The sequence below is a fragment of the Cryptotermes secundus genome, unplaced genomic scaffold, assembly GCF_002891405.2.
Source record: "Cryptotermes secundus unplaced genomic scaffold, Csec_1.0 scaffold289, whole genome shotgun sequence".
Lineage (NCBI taxonomy): Eukaryota > Metazoa > Arthropoda > Insecta > Blattodea > Kalotermitidae > Cryptotermes > Cryptotermes secundus.
Genome location: NW_019722431.1, coordinates 662,982 through 679,832, shown reverse-complemented (window position 1 = coordinate 679,832; position 16,851 = coordinate 662,982). Strand labels below are relative to the sequence as shown.

Sequence of the window (16,851 nt, the reverse complement as noted above, 5' to 3'; positions counted from 1 at the left end):
GTACACCCGTCCCCACACGCTTAACTTCACGCGGTGTATGCCTCGACTAAATTCAGCGGAATGAGTCTTACATCCCAGGGGTACACGGGTGTTGGCTCGCTTACGTCGTTTTTTGGATGCGGGCTCGATCGGTTAACCCCCTAGCACAGGTTCCACAGGAACACCCTCACTACCTGGCTTCTACTCCCTGACCTCTAGGCTTCCACTCCCTGACTCTCCCGGCTTCCACTCACTGACTAACTCCTTACCCCCGCTGCTGCTTCCAGAAACCACGTTCTTAGCCATCTCGAACTTTCCACTGGGAGGTTTTCATGACCAAATGCACGGACCCCTTCCGGTCTGCACACCTTCTAGAAGTTTCTCGAAGCTTCGATCCACAGGTCCTCCACCCCCACAGGCACGGACGAAAGAAGGTATACCTACTCCCCCTTGAATGCAATGGACTCACCAACCTCCCTTCAGTCCCTCGCAACAAAAGGCCAGTTCAGAGGACCATGATCCCTCCGGGGCATCTCACTTCTACAGCTAAACTTAACTGTTACTTACAAACAAATTAGACTTTCCGTGAAGGGTGCATACGGTTACAGTTGCATTAGTTTAAATTCTGTGTGTTTTTTATTTAGAATCCGATCTTCCACACCCGTTTGGTCTTGCTGTATTTGGAGATAAGATCTACTGGACAGACTGGAATACTTCTAGTATCCACATGGCAGATAAACAAACCGGAAAGAATAGGACCATACTGAGGTATGAGTAATCATAATGACCTTTTCAGAACAACTTATACATATTATACTGTTCCCAAGGAACAGCATTAAATTAAGCCAATTGTAAAGTGTTCTGATGACAGTACATGAGATGTGTTACTGACTTTCTGGCAGCTTTGGCTATCATCTGGTATTCTGAACAAATGCACATTATATTTCATACATAATATAGATCTGAGCCTGAAATGAAATATATTGACAATGAATTAATGTATCTGATACATGAAATGTAATGTGTGTGGGGACAGGTCCGGCATATCAGGACTGATGGACGTGCGTGTTTTCCATCGAGGACGTCAGGCAGTCCCTTCCATGTGTCAGGCTATGAATGGTGGATGTTCCCATCTTTGTCTTCTAGCTCCTCTTCCCAAGGGACACACATGTGCATGTCCAATAGGAATTAAACTACTGGTCAGTATTGGTTCTCTAGTAGCCGTACAATAAACTATCTGATTTATATGAACACAATTCAGGGGACCCAAATATATGCCTTCGCTGCTTAGAAAACCTCAAATCTCACATATGTCATAGTTTTGCTGGTATATCTTATATTTATCGAGAATGACTGTTCTGCATTTAGGAGGATGGTCGGACTTGTGCTCTGGGACCAACAAACTCTCTGATTTTTGCTCATCGAGTTGACATACGACAAATCTCATTAGATGTTCCATACATTGTTGACGTCGTACTGCCTCTACCCCCTCTGAAGAATGCCATTGCTGTAGATGTTGACAGGAAAACAGGTAAATTCCAGCAATACTGTATGTTATGATAACAGGGTTGTGTGATGGTATGTTATCTTAACATTGTTGTTTTACAGCATGTTATGAAGTGCTGTGGTTACATGATTAACATTCCTCCTTCATATTATACACAAATATGTACTATCAAACTGTATGATTAAAGGCACTATGCTACAAGTTGGAAGGTTGCGGGTTCAAATACCGATGAGGTCATTGGATTTTTTCAATTGACCTAATCCTTCTGGCCGCACTATGGCCCTGGGGTTCACTCAGCCTCTAACAGAAATGAGTACCAGGAATTAAATAAATAATTTTCCTGGGGAGTAAAGTGCGGCTGGTGCCTAAGGCTGACAACCTTACTGCCATCTTTGAGCCGATTGTCTAGATAATGTGGGACCCTCAACGTCTCACAACCCTATGGGCTTTCATGGCCTGTTACAGGGATAGCTTTACTTTTTTTCTTTTTTACTTTCTTTATGATTAATTTATAGTTCTTACTAATGTCATCATATAGAGAGGCAGTAAAGAGGTAAAGCTGTCCCTGTGCTTAATTAATTAAGAATCACAGCATGAAGGTATATGGGGGAGCGGAGGTATAGCTCCACCGTTCTTGACCTTGGAACTAGATGGAGGTGAGTGGTTAGCTTCATGCCTGGAGTAAGAATCTACTGTACCCATTGCATAAAAGGCTGGGTGAGCCCAGAGCCAGTCTGGACACTGTGGAATAGAGAAAAATATCTTACCTCTGCAGGGAATTGAATCCTGGCCATCCAGCCTAGCCTATTGATATACTGAGTGAGCTATCCCAGCTCTTATAGAAAGACTGTAGCATTGTAAGTTCTTCTGCATTGCATTTCAGGTGACATATACTGGACAGACACAGCAGAAGATGTGATTCAGAAAGCAACACCAGATGGCCAGCATATTGAGAGTATTATAGTGGACGGCCTAGAGACAGCAGATGGTATTGTTGTGGACTCAGCAGGAAGAAAGGTAGTTCAGAAAGTGTAGTCTTATATGCCATTACTTTTGGTTTCAAGCAGGATGTATGCCACAAAATATATAATTCCAAATTCTTTAAAGATGTATGTAATTTTTCAAAATGTAACTGTTCTGTTGCATCTGTTTTCTGTTCCTTACTGTGGACCTCTTAGAGAACATTCAAGTATATTATGAACTTTTCTCTCTACCATTATCAATACATCCAGTATGCATGGCTGTTATAATCGTGTGCATTCGTAATTAGAATCCTCATTCCTAATACTTTCTTTAAGTAATTAAATGAATAAATGTTTTCTTAAGTTGAGTGTTGTGCCTGTTTGAACTTCTCTGCATTGCAGTATTAACAAGGAAAGCAATGATATCTCAGGTGAACAATGAGTGCTCTTCTAGCAGACAGTATACATTATGTTTCCCAGATATATTGGACGGATGCTGGGCGTAACAGCATAGAAGTGGCTGAATTAGATGGGCGCAATCGTAAGGTTTTAGTTTGGTCTGGTCTGGAATCACCACGAGCTATCGCTCTCCATTACCACCATGGACTAATGTACTGGTCAGACTGGGGCAGCAACCCTCGCATTGAACAAGCTGATATGGATGGTGATCACAGGTTAGTGTGAGTGATAGGAAAAAGTAATACCTCTGTGCATGGAATATGAGGCTGGGTAGGCCCCAGGGCCAATCTTGATGCTATGGAGAGGAGAAATATTCCCAGCATATGCTTGAAATTGAACCCTGTTTTCCTGGTTGGTCACAATATTGACTGAGCACACAAGTGACTTTTAAAATTGGCTCCTGAAATTTTATACTGATTTTTTTTTATGAAACTGGAAGATAATAACATGATAACTGTGCAAAATAGTTCGACATGATATGATAATGACTAAATGTAACATGATGCATGAAATTTGTGTGGTAACATAGAAAACACATCTGTTGATATTGCAACTGCAAACCAAGCATGGTGGACTAACAGTAACACACTTCCCTCTCCTGCGAGGTACCCAGTTCAGACATTGGACAAGACACTGCCTATCCTGACTTGACTATCATCACACTTTCTTTCAGCCATTCCAGGAAACTTCTGGGACAACACATCATAAAGGCCATGACTGCTTCCTCTTTGATCCTTTCCAGTTCAACACACACAATCATACCTTTCAAAGTTCTGTCACCTTCCAGCTGATACATCACTGTTATAAACTCAACTATCTGTGAAGCTTTCATGGTGGCTATGTTGGGCTATCAGCCATGGCTGACAGTCTGACAGGATTTTATCACTTAACTTCATGAAGCAGAGTCCTTGAGAAGCTAAAAGTCATTCAGATGGTCAGTAAATTATCTTTCATTACCATCCATCAGTGATCCCTATCCTGAGCCTGATACATTCAATCCACACTCTCAAACCATATTTATGTAAGATACATTTTAATGTTATCCTTCATTCTATGCCTGCTTCTCCCAAACTGTCTTTTCCATTCACGCTATTCGAATAAAATGTTGCATGCATGTATCAATTTCCCCATACATGCTACATGCACCATCCATCTCCTTGATTTGATTACTGGTAGAGTAAAAATTATGAATCTCAGCAGTGTGTACTAAAGATAAACAAATGAAACCTGTTAGATTTGGGATTCTCATGGCAGTGAATATGTACGTTACTGTATTGTGGGATTTGATGATGTAGATAAGTCTGGTCTGTAGATGTCTGGTAGATAAGTACTAACATTTTGCTGAGACCTACTGTCTCCATCTATCAAATCAGACTGCGTCACAACCCAAAGGATCATAATCTTTAAACCGATTATGTTATGAAGAGTACTGTCCTCTGGGATGTGACGCTGTGTAGCCTGGCAGAAGTTTGCCACTGTTTTTGAGAAACATTGCCTCTATATTGAGACTTGAAGAGTAAGCTAACCAGGCAGCTAAAAGAAGCAGGTGGCTATTTCCTTGGAATACACTTCAGTCCTGATGATGAAGTCAGTGTGTTCCAAACTACATGGTATCGTGTCACAGACAATATTACTGTCCATAATCACCACCGTGAGAACCACAAATCCAACTATTTGGTCTAATTTTTCAAAATTCTTGGAAGTACTGAAGGAATTTCAAAATTGTGCTTTCAGGTTAACGTTAATATCAGATGGTTTGGGCTGGCCCAATGGGCTGACTATTGACAGACCTGCTGGTCGCTTATATTGGAATGATGGGCAATGCAAGACGATTGAGAGTTCTGATCTGTCAGGACAAGATCGTCATGTTGTGGTGACAGACGTACCTCACCCATATGGACTGGTAATAGTGGGAACTCATGTGTACTGGACAGACTGGCAGACAAAGGCCCTACACAGGGCTGATAAGATCAAGGGCACTGAGAGTACAATCATCAGAGGGAAACTTGAGGGACTGATGGATGTAAGGTCTGTACAGGTAAGGCCAACCAAGACAGATTTGAGGAATGTAACTACATTGTGTGTTATTCATTCAATGAACACACAATTTTTGGAAGTATACTGCTCACTCAGATGGCTAAATCACTAGAATGCAAACACAATAGTGAGGAAGGTCATATCTGTACATCCATTTGCATGTTTAACCTCTAACACTGCTCATTTGGTTTTCATAGAATCTGGTATTGAGTGTTTACCCCAAAATTATCAGCCCTATTTTATTTTATTACATTTGAGGTTAATGGTAGTGAAAATGAAGACTGCAGCTTTTAGGCTCATAACACTGTACAGTCAGGCAGGTGGGTACCAATGTAAAAATTATCCCTGGACCTAATTAATTAAGCACCAAACCATAATGATATATGGGGGAGTGGAGGTTTAATGTAAACATTCTTAACCTTGGTACTGGATGCAGGTGAGTGGTCAGCTTCATGCCTCTGCTGCTTTAGCCCCAGGGGAAACAGCCCCTAGTATCCCCTGTATAGGAAGCTGGCTGCCTCCCAGAGCCAGTCTGGATGGGCACAAATGTATTGGAGTAATATACTGCCTCCATCTTCAGGGTAAGCAGTGGAGGCAACATGCTTCTCTGAAACATTGCTGACTAATCATCAGACTAGAGGGTGTGCTATAATTCAGAACAACACAATTAAAATTTCATTTTGGTTTATACTGGTTCAGTGAAACCCCTACTTTATACAAATGTGAATCAGAATTTATCAGTGATATCAGAAATGTTTCACTGCAATAAAAATTTGGACATCATATAATATATGTTGCTTGTCAAGATTTACAACTTTTATTTGAAGAACGTTTTATTTTTTATATTTAGATATACAAGGAAGAATAATTTCTGACACTCTACTGTGATATCTACAGCTTTGCAGCACTGTATATATGCAGTAAATAAACGTCAAAGCCAAATCACAAAGAAGACAACTGGGAAAATCTATTTCTGTTCCACTTATATTATTGGCACTATACAATTGCTATGGCAACCATATTTTATAAACATAAGAAAAATATGCATTACATTTGAAGCATTCCAACAATTAAACACATCTACTTGCATCAGAATTTATGAGGGTAAGTCAATAAGTAAGTTACAAATGGATATAGAACTTAAACAAATACGAGTACTGATTTGAAAAATGCTTTTATTTCTCAACATAATCTCCCTGTACATTGAGGCACTTGTCCCATCATTTCACAAGCCCCTGAAAACCAGTAGCATAAAATTCTTTGGGCTGCTGTCAGAACCAGGCATGTTCACACGGCATGGCATACCTCATAATGCATGACAGGTTAGGTTTTCACAAAGTCTGTACATCATTGGTGCCGAGCATGCTGACCCCACAACACAAAATGCAAAGAATGGGTCTGGAATTACAGCATCTCCATCGCTACCACGATGAAGGACATGATATGCTAGCCCAAATTGTCACAGGTGATGAGTCTTGGGTTCACCATTACCAGCCTGAGACAAAGCATGCATCAATGCAGTGGAAACGTCCTGCGTCACCTGCCAAAAAAAGTTTAAGGTGACACTATCCTTCAGGAAAGTGATGCTGTAGAAAGCTGTATAGAAAGGGAAGTCACTGCCTGGTTCCGACAGCAGCCCAAAGAATTTTATGCTGCTGGTTTTCAACTGCTTGTGAAACGATGGGACAAATGCCTCAACGTACAGGGGGATTATGAGGAGAAATAAAAGCATTTTTCAAATCAGCACTCTTATTTATTTAAGTTCTATATCCATTTGTAACTTACTTATTGACTTAAATAGAGCTGGTAAATGTCTCAGCAGTACTAAGTTCCTGGTACTCCAAACAGTGGGCACATTTCAGAAACTGGATTTCTTTTGTCATCAGGCTGAAAGGAGGGAATGAACCTAGTCAGTTGGATCCATAAGAGACAGCTGATTTTATTCACTGAACAAACTAAGTCCATAATGTTGGCTTCTGGTTGGATGATGGAAAAAGCTCAGAAACTCTTTAATACTAAGAGTGATATATGAGGGTTGTTCAGATGAAATCTGTAGGTGGTGCTGTCAGAGTTGAGTCAGATACATCAGAACTGCATTGGTGCAGTGGTTCTGTCAACAGCCCAGGGAGTTTTCATGAAAGTGATTCATCAGCTGGTGTGTCAGTGGCCAAGGACCATTTTTAATGGCCTCTAATTTTCCGTCCAGTATAATCCCTGAACGGGTTTCATTTGAATAAGCCTTGTTTTGTTTTGTTGTTTATTGGAGAGGGTGGGTTTCCCCACGCACTTAGACCAGATATTGGTACATTGTGTGTCCCCCTATGATATTCTACCAGTCTCTATACCCTACTGGTACTGGTGCGTACCATCAGTCCCGACTCAGCCAGCGAGTTCGGCCTCTACAGGCTCAGCGGTATCTCGATGCTTCTCCCATCTACCAGAGGCGTTAGAGACTACTGTTGGGTGGGAAATGTCCTGAATTTGTCTCAGAGGTCCCCTTGGGACATGAGGTTCTTTTACGTGCCATAAAGTTATGACACAGGACCCATGGCTTAAAGCCCCTCTCGGAGGACTTGTTCCCTGAATTTTTCCGCCCTTAAAAATTCTGCCAGCTTTGAACCCGCGTACCTTGAGTCACGAGGTGGGAACGTTACCCCTAGACTATGGAGGCTGCTTTGAATAAGCCTTACACCACTGTCAGAACCCTTTAGAAACATTGAATATTTGCTTATGAAAATAACAATCTGCCCCTAGTTGCACTCTAGAAATTAGAGACTGCACTGTGTTGGAACATAAAAGCAGCTGTTTGTCTGTCCGACTGTGTGTTCCCCACCCACTGCAGGTGGACAACGTCGCAGAGAATGCTTGCGGGACAAATAATGGAGGATGTTCACACCTCTGCCTGAGGAATCCTTCCAGCTACACATGCGCATGCCCAACAGGCACTGTACTTCGTGAGGATGGACGCACATGTAATACAGTTCCATCGACATATCTCCTTTTTGCAACAAGAAGCACTCTGGCCAGGGTATCACTTGATACTCCTGAGCTATGGGATGTCACTCTGCCCATACCGGATGTTCATAATGCCATCGCAGTCGACTTCCACTGGAGAAATCAGAAAATATATTACACAGACGTGTTTCTCGATATCATCAGGTAAGGCTATATATAGGTCATCTTTATCACTTTCTCTCTTCTTCATCCAGGACCATTTTTGCTTGATATGGATTGATGGATTAACATCTACAATCTCTTGTATCTCCACACACCAAATCTTTCCTTTTCAGTTTCTTGCTAGATTTTATCTCTCTTCTTGACATCTTCCAGTATTTGGCTCTATGTCCAAAAATGTCAGTTTTCTTTCTTTTACAGCATTGATTATTTCATCCACATATCTTATTTTATTTGGCTACTGCATTCACAGTTCAAATTTGTAGTTCTTCTGTTTGTTCATGTTTTCTGTAGAGGGGTTATCTAATGAGGCTGTCATTATCTGGACGGTACAACATTCATTTGCAGGACTAGCAATGACTTGGAAAGAGTGTGGAAGAACATGGTCACAGCCTAATTGAGGTACTAACCTGGAATTTGCTTGGCAGGACTGCTGGAAAGGGGGGGGNAAAAAAAAAACTCCATCCAGAACAACCAGCATCCCAGCCAGAATTCAAATTGCGCACCTCCTGAATACAAGTCTAGAGTGTCAATTCATGCATTTGGTTTCCTTATAAATCCCTCTTTCTACTCACTACTGGACATGACACAGAGCCAGTTCCATCCACATCTCTGAGATTCATCTTAATGTTATCCTCCCATCTCCTCCTTGATCTCCCAATTGGACTTTTCCAAAATTCTGTAGATATTCCAAGCTACATGTCTAGCCCATCATAACGTCCTATATTTGAGTATCAAAACAATAAGGTGACCAATATAAATCAGTTTGTTTCCATTATGTTTAAATCTACTTTTACAAAAATGGCTTGGCTAAGGTAGCACTCTGCTTGTTCCAACAGGAGTGTAGACATGCACAATGTAACGAACACTGAGACCATCATCTCCACGAATCTCACAACTCCAGATGGTCTGGCTGTAGACTGGATCGCAGACAATATCTACTGGACTGATGCTGGCCGCAAGGTGCTTGAGGTGGCGCGATTAGATGGTTCGTCACGTAAGATAATCATTCGAGATGGTCTTGATGAACCAAGGGCCCTAGCAATGTTCCCCAGGAAAGGGTAAGGAACTTCATGCTGCTTGCTTTATCTTGGGTAACTTATCAATTGCATAGTCTTTACACTGTCAAATGGTAAGATTATGGATAACAACAAATAAATATATAATGAAAATCTCTACTTCTGAAATAAAATCTGTGTGTGTGTCAGTGCCCTAGATGTGCTCCTTAATCCAAACATATTACAGTCTCTGGATGGTAAGAACACATGCCACAGACACCTGTCCACACATCATATTCTGGATCTGTCTGTCCATTCATGGTCTTTCTTCTGGCTGATATACTCACAGCCATACTAAACTGTCGTTATTTAGTAAACTTCACTAGTTTTCATGACCCATGACATACAAAAATTGGATCACTGAGCACTGTTCTTTGGGGCAATGGAGCAGCAATGTTAAATATGTTCTAGTGTCATTAACTCTGTGACTTTAGTCCACAAGCGAACTATACCAACCGAGCAAATGCCGCTTGTCGGCGAAGTTAGTACCAACTTTAGCATATAGAGGGTGTTGTGTGGTCAGTGTAACGGATCCCCACAGCCGTTCATTTTTGTTTTCTAAACTGGAGCCACTATTTCCTTAAATAGCTCCTCAATTATCCTCATAAGACTGAGTAGACCCCGTTCTAGGCCCACCATTTCTCAGAAAATCTGGTAGTGCCGGGAATCAAACCTGGACCTCTGGATCTGTAGCCAGGAACTCTGACCACTAGACCACAGAGGCGGTCCTCTTAGTGTTATTACTACTCAAAATAAAATGAAAACCAGCTTAGGTGTAAATGAGGGAGGGTTCACACTGTTTAGAGCTTTCCAGCTTCTTCAGTGCTATTAACATCACGCTTGATGTAAATTAAAAATTTTCTTCATGGCTTATTTTCTCCTCTAACTTGCTTCTAGCCTTTCTGTAAAGCCAAGAATTTGGAGAGTACGTATCGGAAATTCTTTAAGGAACTTTTAACCCTTTAATGCACATTGGTTACTGTATGTACCACTATAAAGTTTCTGTCTCTAGCATTGAGGACAAGACTCTTTTATGAAATGGACCCAGTAATGATCTGAGTGCCTAGGACAACCAGATGCTGTCCCCCATGTCAGTACTCAGCATGTATCACCTGCTTTAAAATTATAACTCTGTAAGTGGTTCCCAGAATGTGTGTGTTTATGTGTTTCATATGATTCTCAGTATGAAAAACAACTCTTTCCCTAAACAGCATTAACTGATTGGTCTTTATGATGGAGATGGACTGTATTTCCTGTGAGGTACAAACTAATTTTTATATATTATTTAGAACTTCATGCTCCAAAGAGTTAACTGATGATGACTGTACACTGCAGGTATTTGTACTGGACTGACTGGGGAGATAACCCGAAGATTGAAAGGTCCTTTTTGGATGGATCATCTCGTCGTGCTGTAGTTGATACTGATCTTGGCTTTCCAAATGGGTTAGCACTCGACTATAATGCCCGTCAACTCTACTGGGCTGATGCGCTGAGAGATCGTATAGAAACATCTGATCTACATGGCAGAAACAGGGTCCAGCTTGTTCCTGAGGCAACACACCCTTTTGGACTCACACAGGTTTGTTTTTAATGAGACAACACATCTGTTCTTGTGAAAATATTCCCTTTCATTCTGGTAGATGCTTAATGGGATCCATCCTCTGTCAGCTAATCATAAACTTAAACATCTTCCAGTATGGAGACCATATCTATTGGACAGACTGGTACAGAAAGTCAGTTGAACGAGCAGACAAAACAACTGGACAGGACCGAATAGTTATTAGAACAGATCTGGATGGTGTAATGGAGATCCGAGCAGTGGCAGCTGGGAGGCAGATGGGTTGGACTCCATGTGCAGTCCATAATGGTGGCTGTACGCATCTGTGCTTGTTCAAACAAACGTTGTATGTGTGCGCATGTCCTGACACACCAGATCAAAGGCCGTGTTCTACAGGTAAAATGAATGCTTCAGTGAACCCCCTAAGAATTTCTTTAAATAGGGTCCTGCCACCCTTTGCAACTGCATACAAATGGCAGCAAGTCCCTGATGCTCTGATGCTGCAGTGTGGTTACAGAAACTGTTTTCAATTTTTATCTTCTTTGATATATATTGATACAAATATGGATAATCTGGTCAAAGAAAGAGTAGCAATCTTACTGTTTAGGGTTAAAATAAAGTAAGGGAAAAGACAAAGCAATTTTAGATAGGACAATATACACTATTTTCAACACATGAGTCATGTGTGACTAAAGCAATAAGAACAAGACTGGTACAATACATAGCAGAAAATGAAAAGTGATCAAAATATTTTTATTAGAAAACCTTATGAGAAGAGGTAAGTCGAGAGACATAGTATAAATGGAAAAATAATGTTAAAATGATTCTTACAGAAACATTATGAGCACATGGATTGGATTAACTGGCTCAGAATAAGATATAGCGGTGGGGTTTTGTATATGTGTTTAATATTTGGGTACCATGCTGAAATATCTTGACCAACTAAATAGCTATAAACTGCCTGCAGAATAGTTAGTGTCTTTGACATTTTGTCAGTCTTTTTTTCTTGGCTGGTTAGTAGTTAGTTACTTGCTTCAGCTGTTAGAGGGTCTTCATTGCTGTGGTTGTGGCTTATGGCCCCCCCCCCCACAGGCATGTTCACTGGCCACATCACCCTCTGTCTTCCCGGAATGGGCTATGATTTTTCCAGTAGTGTACTTAATGGCACTCACAGTAGCTGAGGCTACATAGTGTATGATGACTGGATGACATTAAATAATGAACTGAAAATGAAGGGGAAGGAAATGATCATGACCGACTATTTGCCTGGAGGGACCAAGAGAAATCATGCAAACTATCAGTCAGGATAGTTAGTGCTCAAGCTGGAATTTGAACTAGACACATCCCAAATGTGAATCAGAAGCATAACCACCTGATCTAGCTTGCCCAGTAACAAGGGTTAGGATCATCATCGTCATCACCACCACCATCATCATCATCATCATCATCATCATCATCATCATCATCATCATCATCATCATCATCATCATCATCATCACAGAACAAGGTCATCAGCCTTCCAACCAACACCCAACCTGGAGGACCAGGTCCCTGTATTTATGTCCCTCAGTGACAGGGTGGTCCAGTTATAACCCCAAGCATTGGGTGCCCTTCTGATTGCCTCCTACAGTTTGCAGGGCTACAGTGGAGGTATTTTAACCTGTCTCCACATGGGGACATGCGTTAAGAGTGGAATCCATATTTTAGAAGGGGTTACTATAGGGCTGAGAAACTATTTTTAATATTTTTTACTTCAGTGTCACCTAATGTAAGATGGTAACATGAAATGGTCAAATTTCCTCTGACAGAACCAAGTGTAGTGGTTCCTAATAAGAGGATCCCGGAATCAGACGATGCTGACGAATATGACGATGACGAGGATGAACCAGTCATCCAAATAATACAACCAAAGAACAAAGCTGACTCAACCAATGAGAATGTGTACGAAAAGCCAGATGAAGGGAAGAGCACCAGCGAGTTCCCATCTCATGTGTTCATAACAACCATCGTGTTCTGCCTGGTCGCTGTGGTGGTCATCATAATCATCATAGTATTGTACATCCGTCATGTACATCAAAAGAAGTACCTCTACGCGACTGGGAGAAGTGTACTCACGTTCTCAAATCCAAATTACAACGCGTCCAGTTCAGATGTCGGACCAAATGCCAGTCAGGCAGATAAGAGGCCGTTTCTTTGGAAAAGGCTAAAATATGACAAATCGCAGGTATGTAATCAAACACCTTGACCAGTGGCTTAACATTCTGGCATGCTTTGGTGGTCGTGGACATTTGCAACTCTGGGAGACTTTTACCTAGTATGAACTATCTAATTTTGTGGTGCAGGGTCTTTCTTGAAAAAGCTGATAGTTCCTTAATCTCCTGTTTTTATAAAACCCCAATCTCACCATCTGTATACATCCTGAATGAGTTTAATCCAGGCAACAACTTCAAGTCCTATTTCCTAAGTTTCATTTTAATATTATTCTCTCGTTTACACCTGTGTCTCCCAAATGGTTTCCTCTCTTGAGACTTTCCAGCTAAAATTTTGTTTGCATTTCTCATCTCCCCATGCAGGCTGCATAATCCATCCATTTCATCCTCCATAATTTTATTAGCATTATCATCATGCAGCGACAGGCACAAATCATGAATCTCTTCATTGTGTAATTTTCTCCATCATTCTGTACTTCCTCTCTATAAGGCCCAAATATTCTAGTAAGTACCTTGATTTCAGATACCCTGAATCATTTTCCTTTAGGGTGAGACAGCAAGTTTAACACTAGTGCAAAACAACAGGCAAAACTCGTTTTTTGTTGTTGTTGTATATTTTAATTTTAACATGTAGGATTTGAGGCTCTTACAGCGGTGGTTATGAAGAGTTCTATATCCTGGGATGTAATGCCATGTAGTCTGTTTAAAGTCAAGTGAAGCAGGTACCAAGCAGTGCTGCCTGCTTAACACTGGTCTCTTGCCTGGCTTGTTCTTTGACCCTGAAGATGGAGGTGACATGTTCATATAAAACTTTGGTTAACTTTCAACAGACTAAATGGCATTATATCCCAGGAGACAGAACTCTCAATTTTAAAATTTTAAATTTGTGATAATAAAATTCCTTTATGAGGATGTTTTGCTGTATTGACGTTTTCCAAGAAGCTCTCTAATCGACTCTTCAATTTGCAGGAAAGAGTGTACAACGTCCATGAAGACAAACAAACCACAAGTCCAGAAGTTGTTTCTCTGATCCCCAGTGTGGTAACCCCAAACAGCCGTGCTGACGCAACCCCCCCAGAGCGCATTGCAACTCCCCCACCCACGCCCCCTCAGAGACTGGACAGCATAAGTTTAAAGGCAGGGTGAACACAAATTAGATGCCAGTTGTGGGGTTGGTATTAAAATATTACAGCAGAGAACCATCCAACATTAGGAGATTCAAATAGCTAGGCTGTAAATGTCTGTAACACTGTTGATACAACTGAACCTGTGCATTGCCGTTTTTATCAGATATTTAACTGATGGTAATTGGCTTTAAAAGTGCTCAGTGTAACCACACTGATTAGGACAATTGATAAAATAATCCATATTATCAATGGAGGAGAAGGGAATCCAAACACAGATTGGCTTCCAGTTCTGTTATCGTCAAGTATCTTAAGTTTGGTATGAGCCATTGATTATTTATTACCGAGTTTTTGGTTGTATAAATGTCAGTCCATATACCGGGTGTAAACACCCGCCCATTTTATAACTGAGACGAAGAGCCAATTTGCTAAGACTCAGAAACAGTTCTTGGAGTCACAAGATATGGCCAGAGTTAGCATGAACTTGCTTCATCAGTTTAGAGGTAAAGCAATGACAAAGAATGTAACCGAAGCACAACATGAATCATGAGTACAAAGAACCATTCGGTAAATGTCTTTGTTAATTTTTCCTTTGAAAATACTCAATTTGATTGTCAATGTCAATTTAATGTAATGTATACAGAAAATGCAATTTTTCTGTTTCATGCTGCAAGTCTAATAGAAAACACCCAAGCATATTACAAACTTTATCATGCACAATGTCGAGCTTCTTATGGCAGTGACTGTGGAAAGTATGTCTATTCCTCATTACATGCAAGTTTGAGAATTCCATTTGATTTTAATGTGCTCTAATAATTCAGACAACTTTCTTGTTAATGCGAACTGCTTGTTGGCCGATCGACAGAGATATGGAGAAGGGGGAGTAGGGTACCATGTGAATGACAAAGGGGGAACATGAGGGGAGATGGGAAAATTTGGATGAGCTGTGCAACCTCTCCTGCGCTCCTACTACAATCACTGAGGAGATAAGGAAACCTTCAGTACAGTATATCCTTATGTTAGATTTATATGATTTTGCAACCTGACTTTTTTTGGAACTTTACTGGTGCATAAATTATGGAGTACTTGTCCTTTGGGATCTGATACCATGTTGTCTGTTAGAAGTTCACTGATGTTTGAGAGTAACCTACTGCCTACATGTTAAGCGTTGAAGAGTAAACCAAGCAAGCAAAGCACAGAGAAAACTGCATGAAGAAAACATTGTTTTGACATAGGCCTGGAAATGAATCCAAAGAGAATTTACAGGAGGAAAGAGATGAGTAACTAGTGCTTGTCCTGTAAAGGTCCATATTTTCAAAAGAGGAGAGGTAGGAGATGGTGGGAGAAAAGTGGGGATCAAGAAAGCAAACAGGGGCTGTGGCATGAAAGCAACACCTCTGTCAGCTTCACCTGCACCTTTTTTCTTGGCTGTTTTCTCCTTTATAGATTTTCTGCATGCATCTTACCCTGCTTGATGGTTGCTTGACTTATACTCTGACCATGAAGAGGGAGGCAGAATGTTTCTCCAAAATGGTGGTACACTTCTACCACACTATATGGCAACATATTTCAGAGGACAGTATTTTTCTTACTCTGGACTCTTGTCAATATATACAACAGCCAGGGCTCTTAATACAGGGTCTGAGTACTGCTGTAGAGTTCTGGATGCTGCTTGAACCCCAATTCCAATTCTTTCTTTTAATTATTTGAGTAATTAAGCATTATTCCTCCTTTAAAGTTTTAGTTACTACTTACTGAGATAAGGACAAATAAGCAACTGTATCCTGTGTGAGGCAAGGTCACTTTTACTAGTAACCATATAAGAACTGTGAAATTGTAATGGGTTGAATGGCTGCTGGTGCCTACCCTGACTGACATGAATCGATTCCATGCTCTCCCACTCTATTCTTTAAGATCCTCTTTCATATTATCCTCCCATCTATACCTAAGTTTTGTAAGTGGTCTCTCCATTTTAGGTTTTCTGACAAAAATTATGTATGCCTTACTTATCTTACTTATCATGGATTACTAAAACTATAAAAAATGTAAATAAGAAACATCTACTCCCCAGCATATAAAATGTTAAGCCGTTAAGAAAGAAATTTCCTCTACTCTTCCTGCATAAAACAAAAATGTCTGCCTAATACTGCCATGTCTGATGCATATGTATGTACACCCAGGATCGATGCAATTCTTGTACCTGGCGGGCTTACTCCTTTGTGAGAATGAACTCATTTGTCTTTTACAGAAATAGTTTTTCAGCACAGACACACTTAGACTGTGGTCTTCTGAGTTATGTCATGGGTTAACGATGTTTCAGAGGTATATGCACCTTTCACCTTCAGGACTAAAGCATAGACAGCAAGCTTCTCTGACATGCTGGTAGCCAACGTCCAGACTGTAAGGTAGCACAATCCAGAAGACCAAAATCTAAAATCTTCACTGCCATGAAAACCTCAAATCTCAAAGGCAAAATTACCAGAAATTAATACCTTCTTGTTGATATATTAACCATTAGTTTTTAAGCGATTTAGAACCACAGGGATAGGTTTATAGAAGTGCAATTCAGTTACACAGAGATATTGACTGAAAGAAATGCAGTTACAAATATTATTTTCTCTCATCATCATCATCAGTAATCTGTCAAGACGACAGGTCCACAGTCTCTTTCAAAACAATTCCTCCACTTAATGCGATCTAGAGCTTTCTCCTTCAAATGACAGTATCCTCTTCTGTCCCCAAGGTCATCCAGCATCTTCTTACGTCTTCTTCCTCGTCTTCTT

At 40.7% G+C, this 16,851-nt stretch overlaps 1 protein-coding gene across 2 annotated transcripts in view; it reads left to right on the top strand.

The window, feature by feature from the left end:
• The window catches only part of LOC111861409 (low-density lipoprotein receptor-related protein 4), an 88,343-nt gene extending 71,607 nt beyond the window's left edge, over window positions 1-16,736 (top strand). Inside the window, exons 18-29 of one of the 2 annotated variants that reach the window (XM_023845948.2) lie at window positions 624-747; window positions 1,016-1,178; window positions 1,348-1,510; window positions 2,370-2,503; window positions 2,929-3,122; window positions 4,642-4,945; window positions 7,787-8,103; window positions 8,958-9,179; window positions 10,512-10,755; window positions 10,872-11,130; window positions 12,543-12,958; window positions 13,914-16,736. In XM_023845948.2, coding sequence (XP_023701716.1) covers window positions 624-747; window positions 1,016-1,178; window positions 1,348-1,510; window positions 2,370-2,503; window positions 2,929-3,122; window positions 4,642-4,945; window positions 7,787-8,103; window positions 8,958-9,179; window positions 10,512-10,755; window positions 10,872-11,130; window positions 12,543-12,958; window positions 13,914-14,090 — 2,717 coding nt within the window. In that variant the 3' untranslated portion in view covers window positions 14,091-16,736. Of the gene's footprint in view, window positions 1-623; window positions 748-1,015; window positions 1,179-1,347; window positions 1,511-2,369; window positions 2,504-2,928; window positions 3,123-4,641; window positions 4,946-7,783; window positions 8,104-8,957; window positions 9,180-10,511; window positions 10,756-10,871; window positions 11,131-12,542; window positions 12,959-13,913 lie in introns of both variants that reach the window. The other variant, XM_033750301.1, reaches the window with a different exon arrangement.
• The last annotated feature ends 115 nt before the right edge of the window (window positions 16,737-16,851 follow it).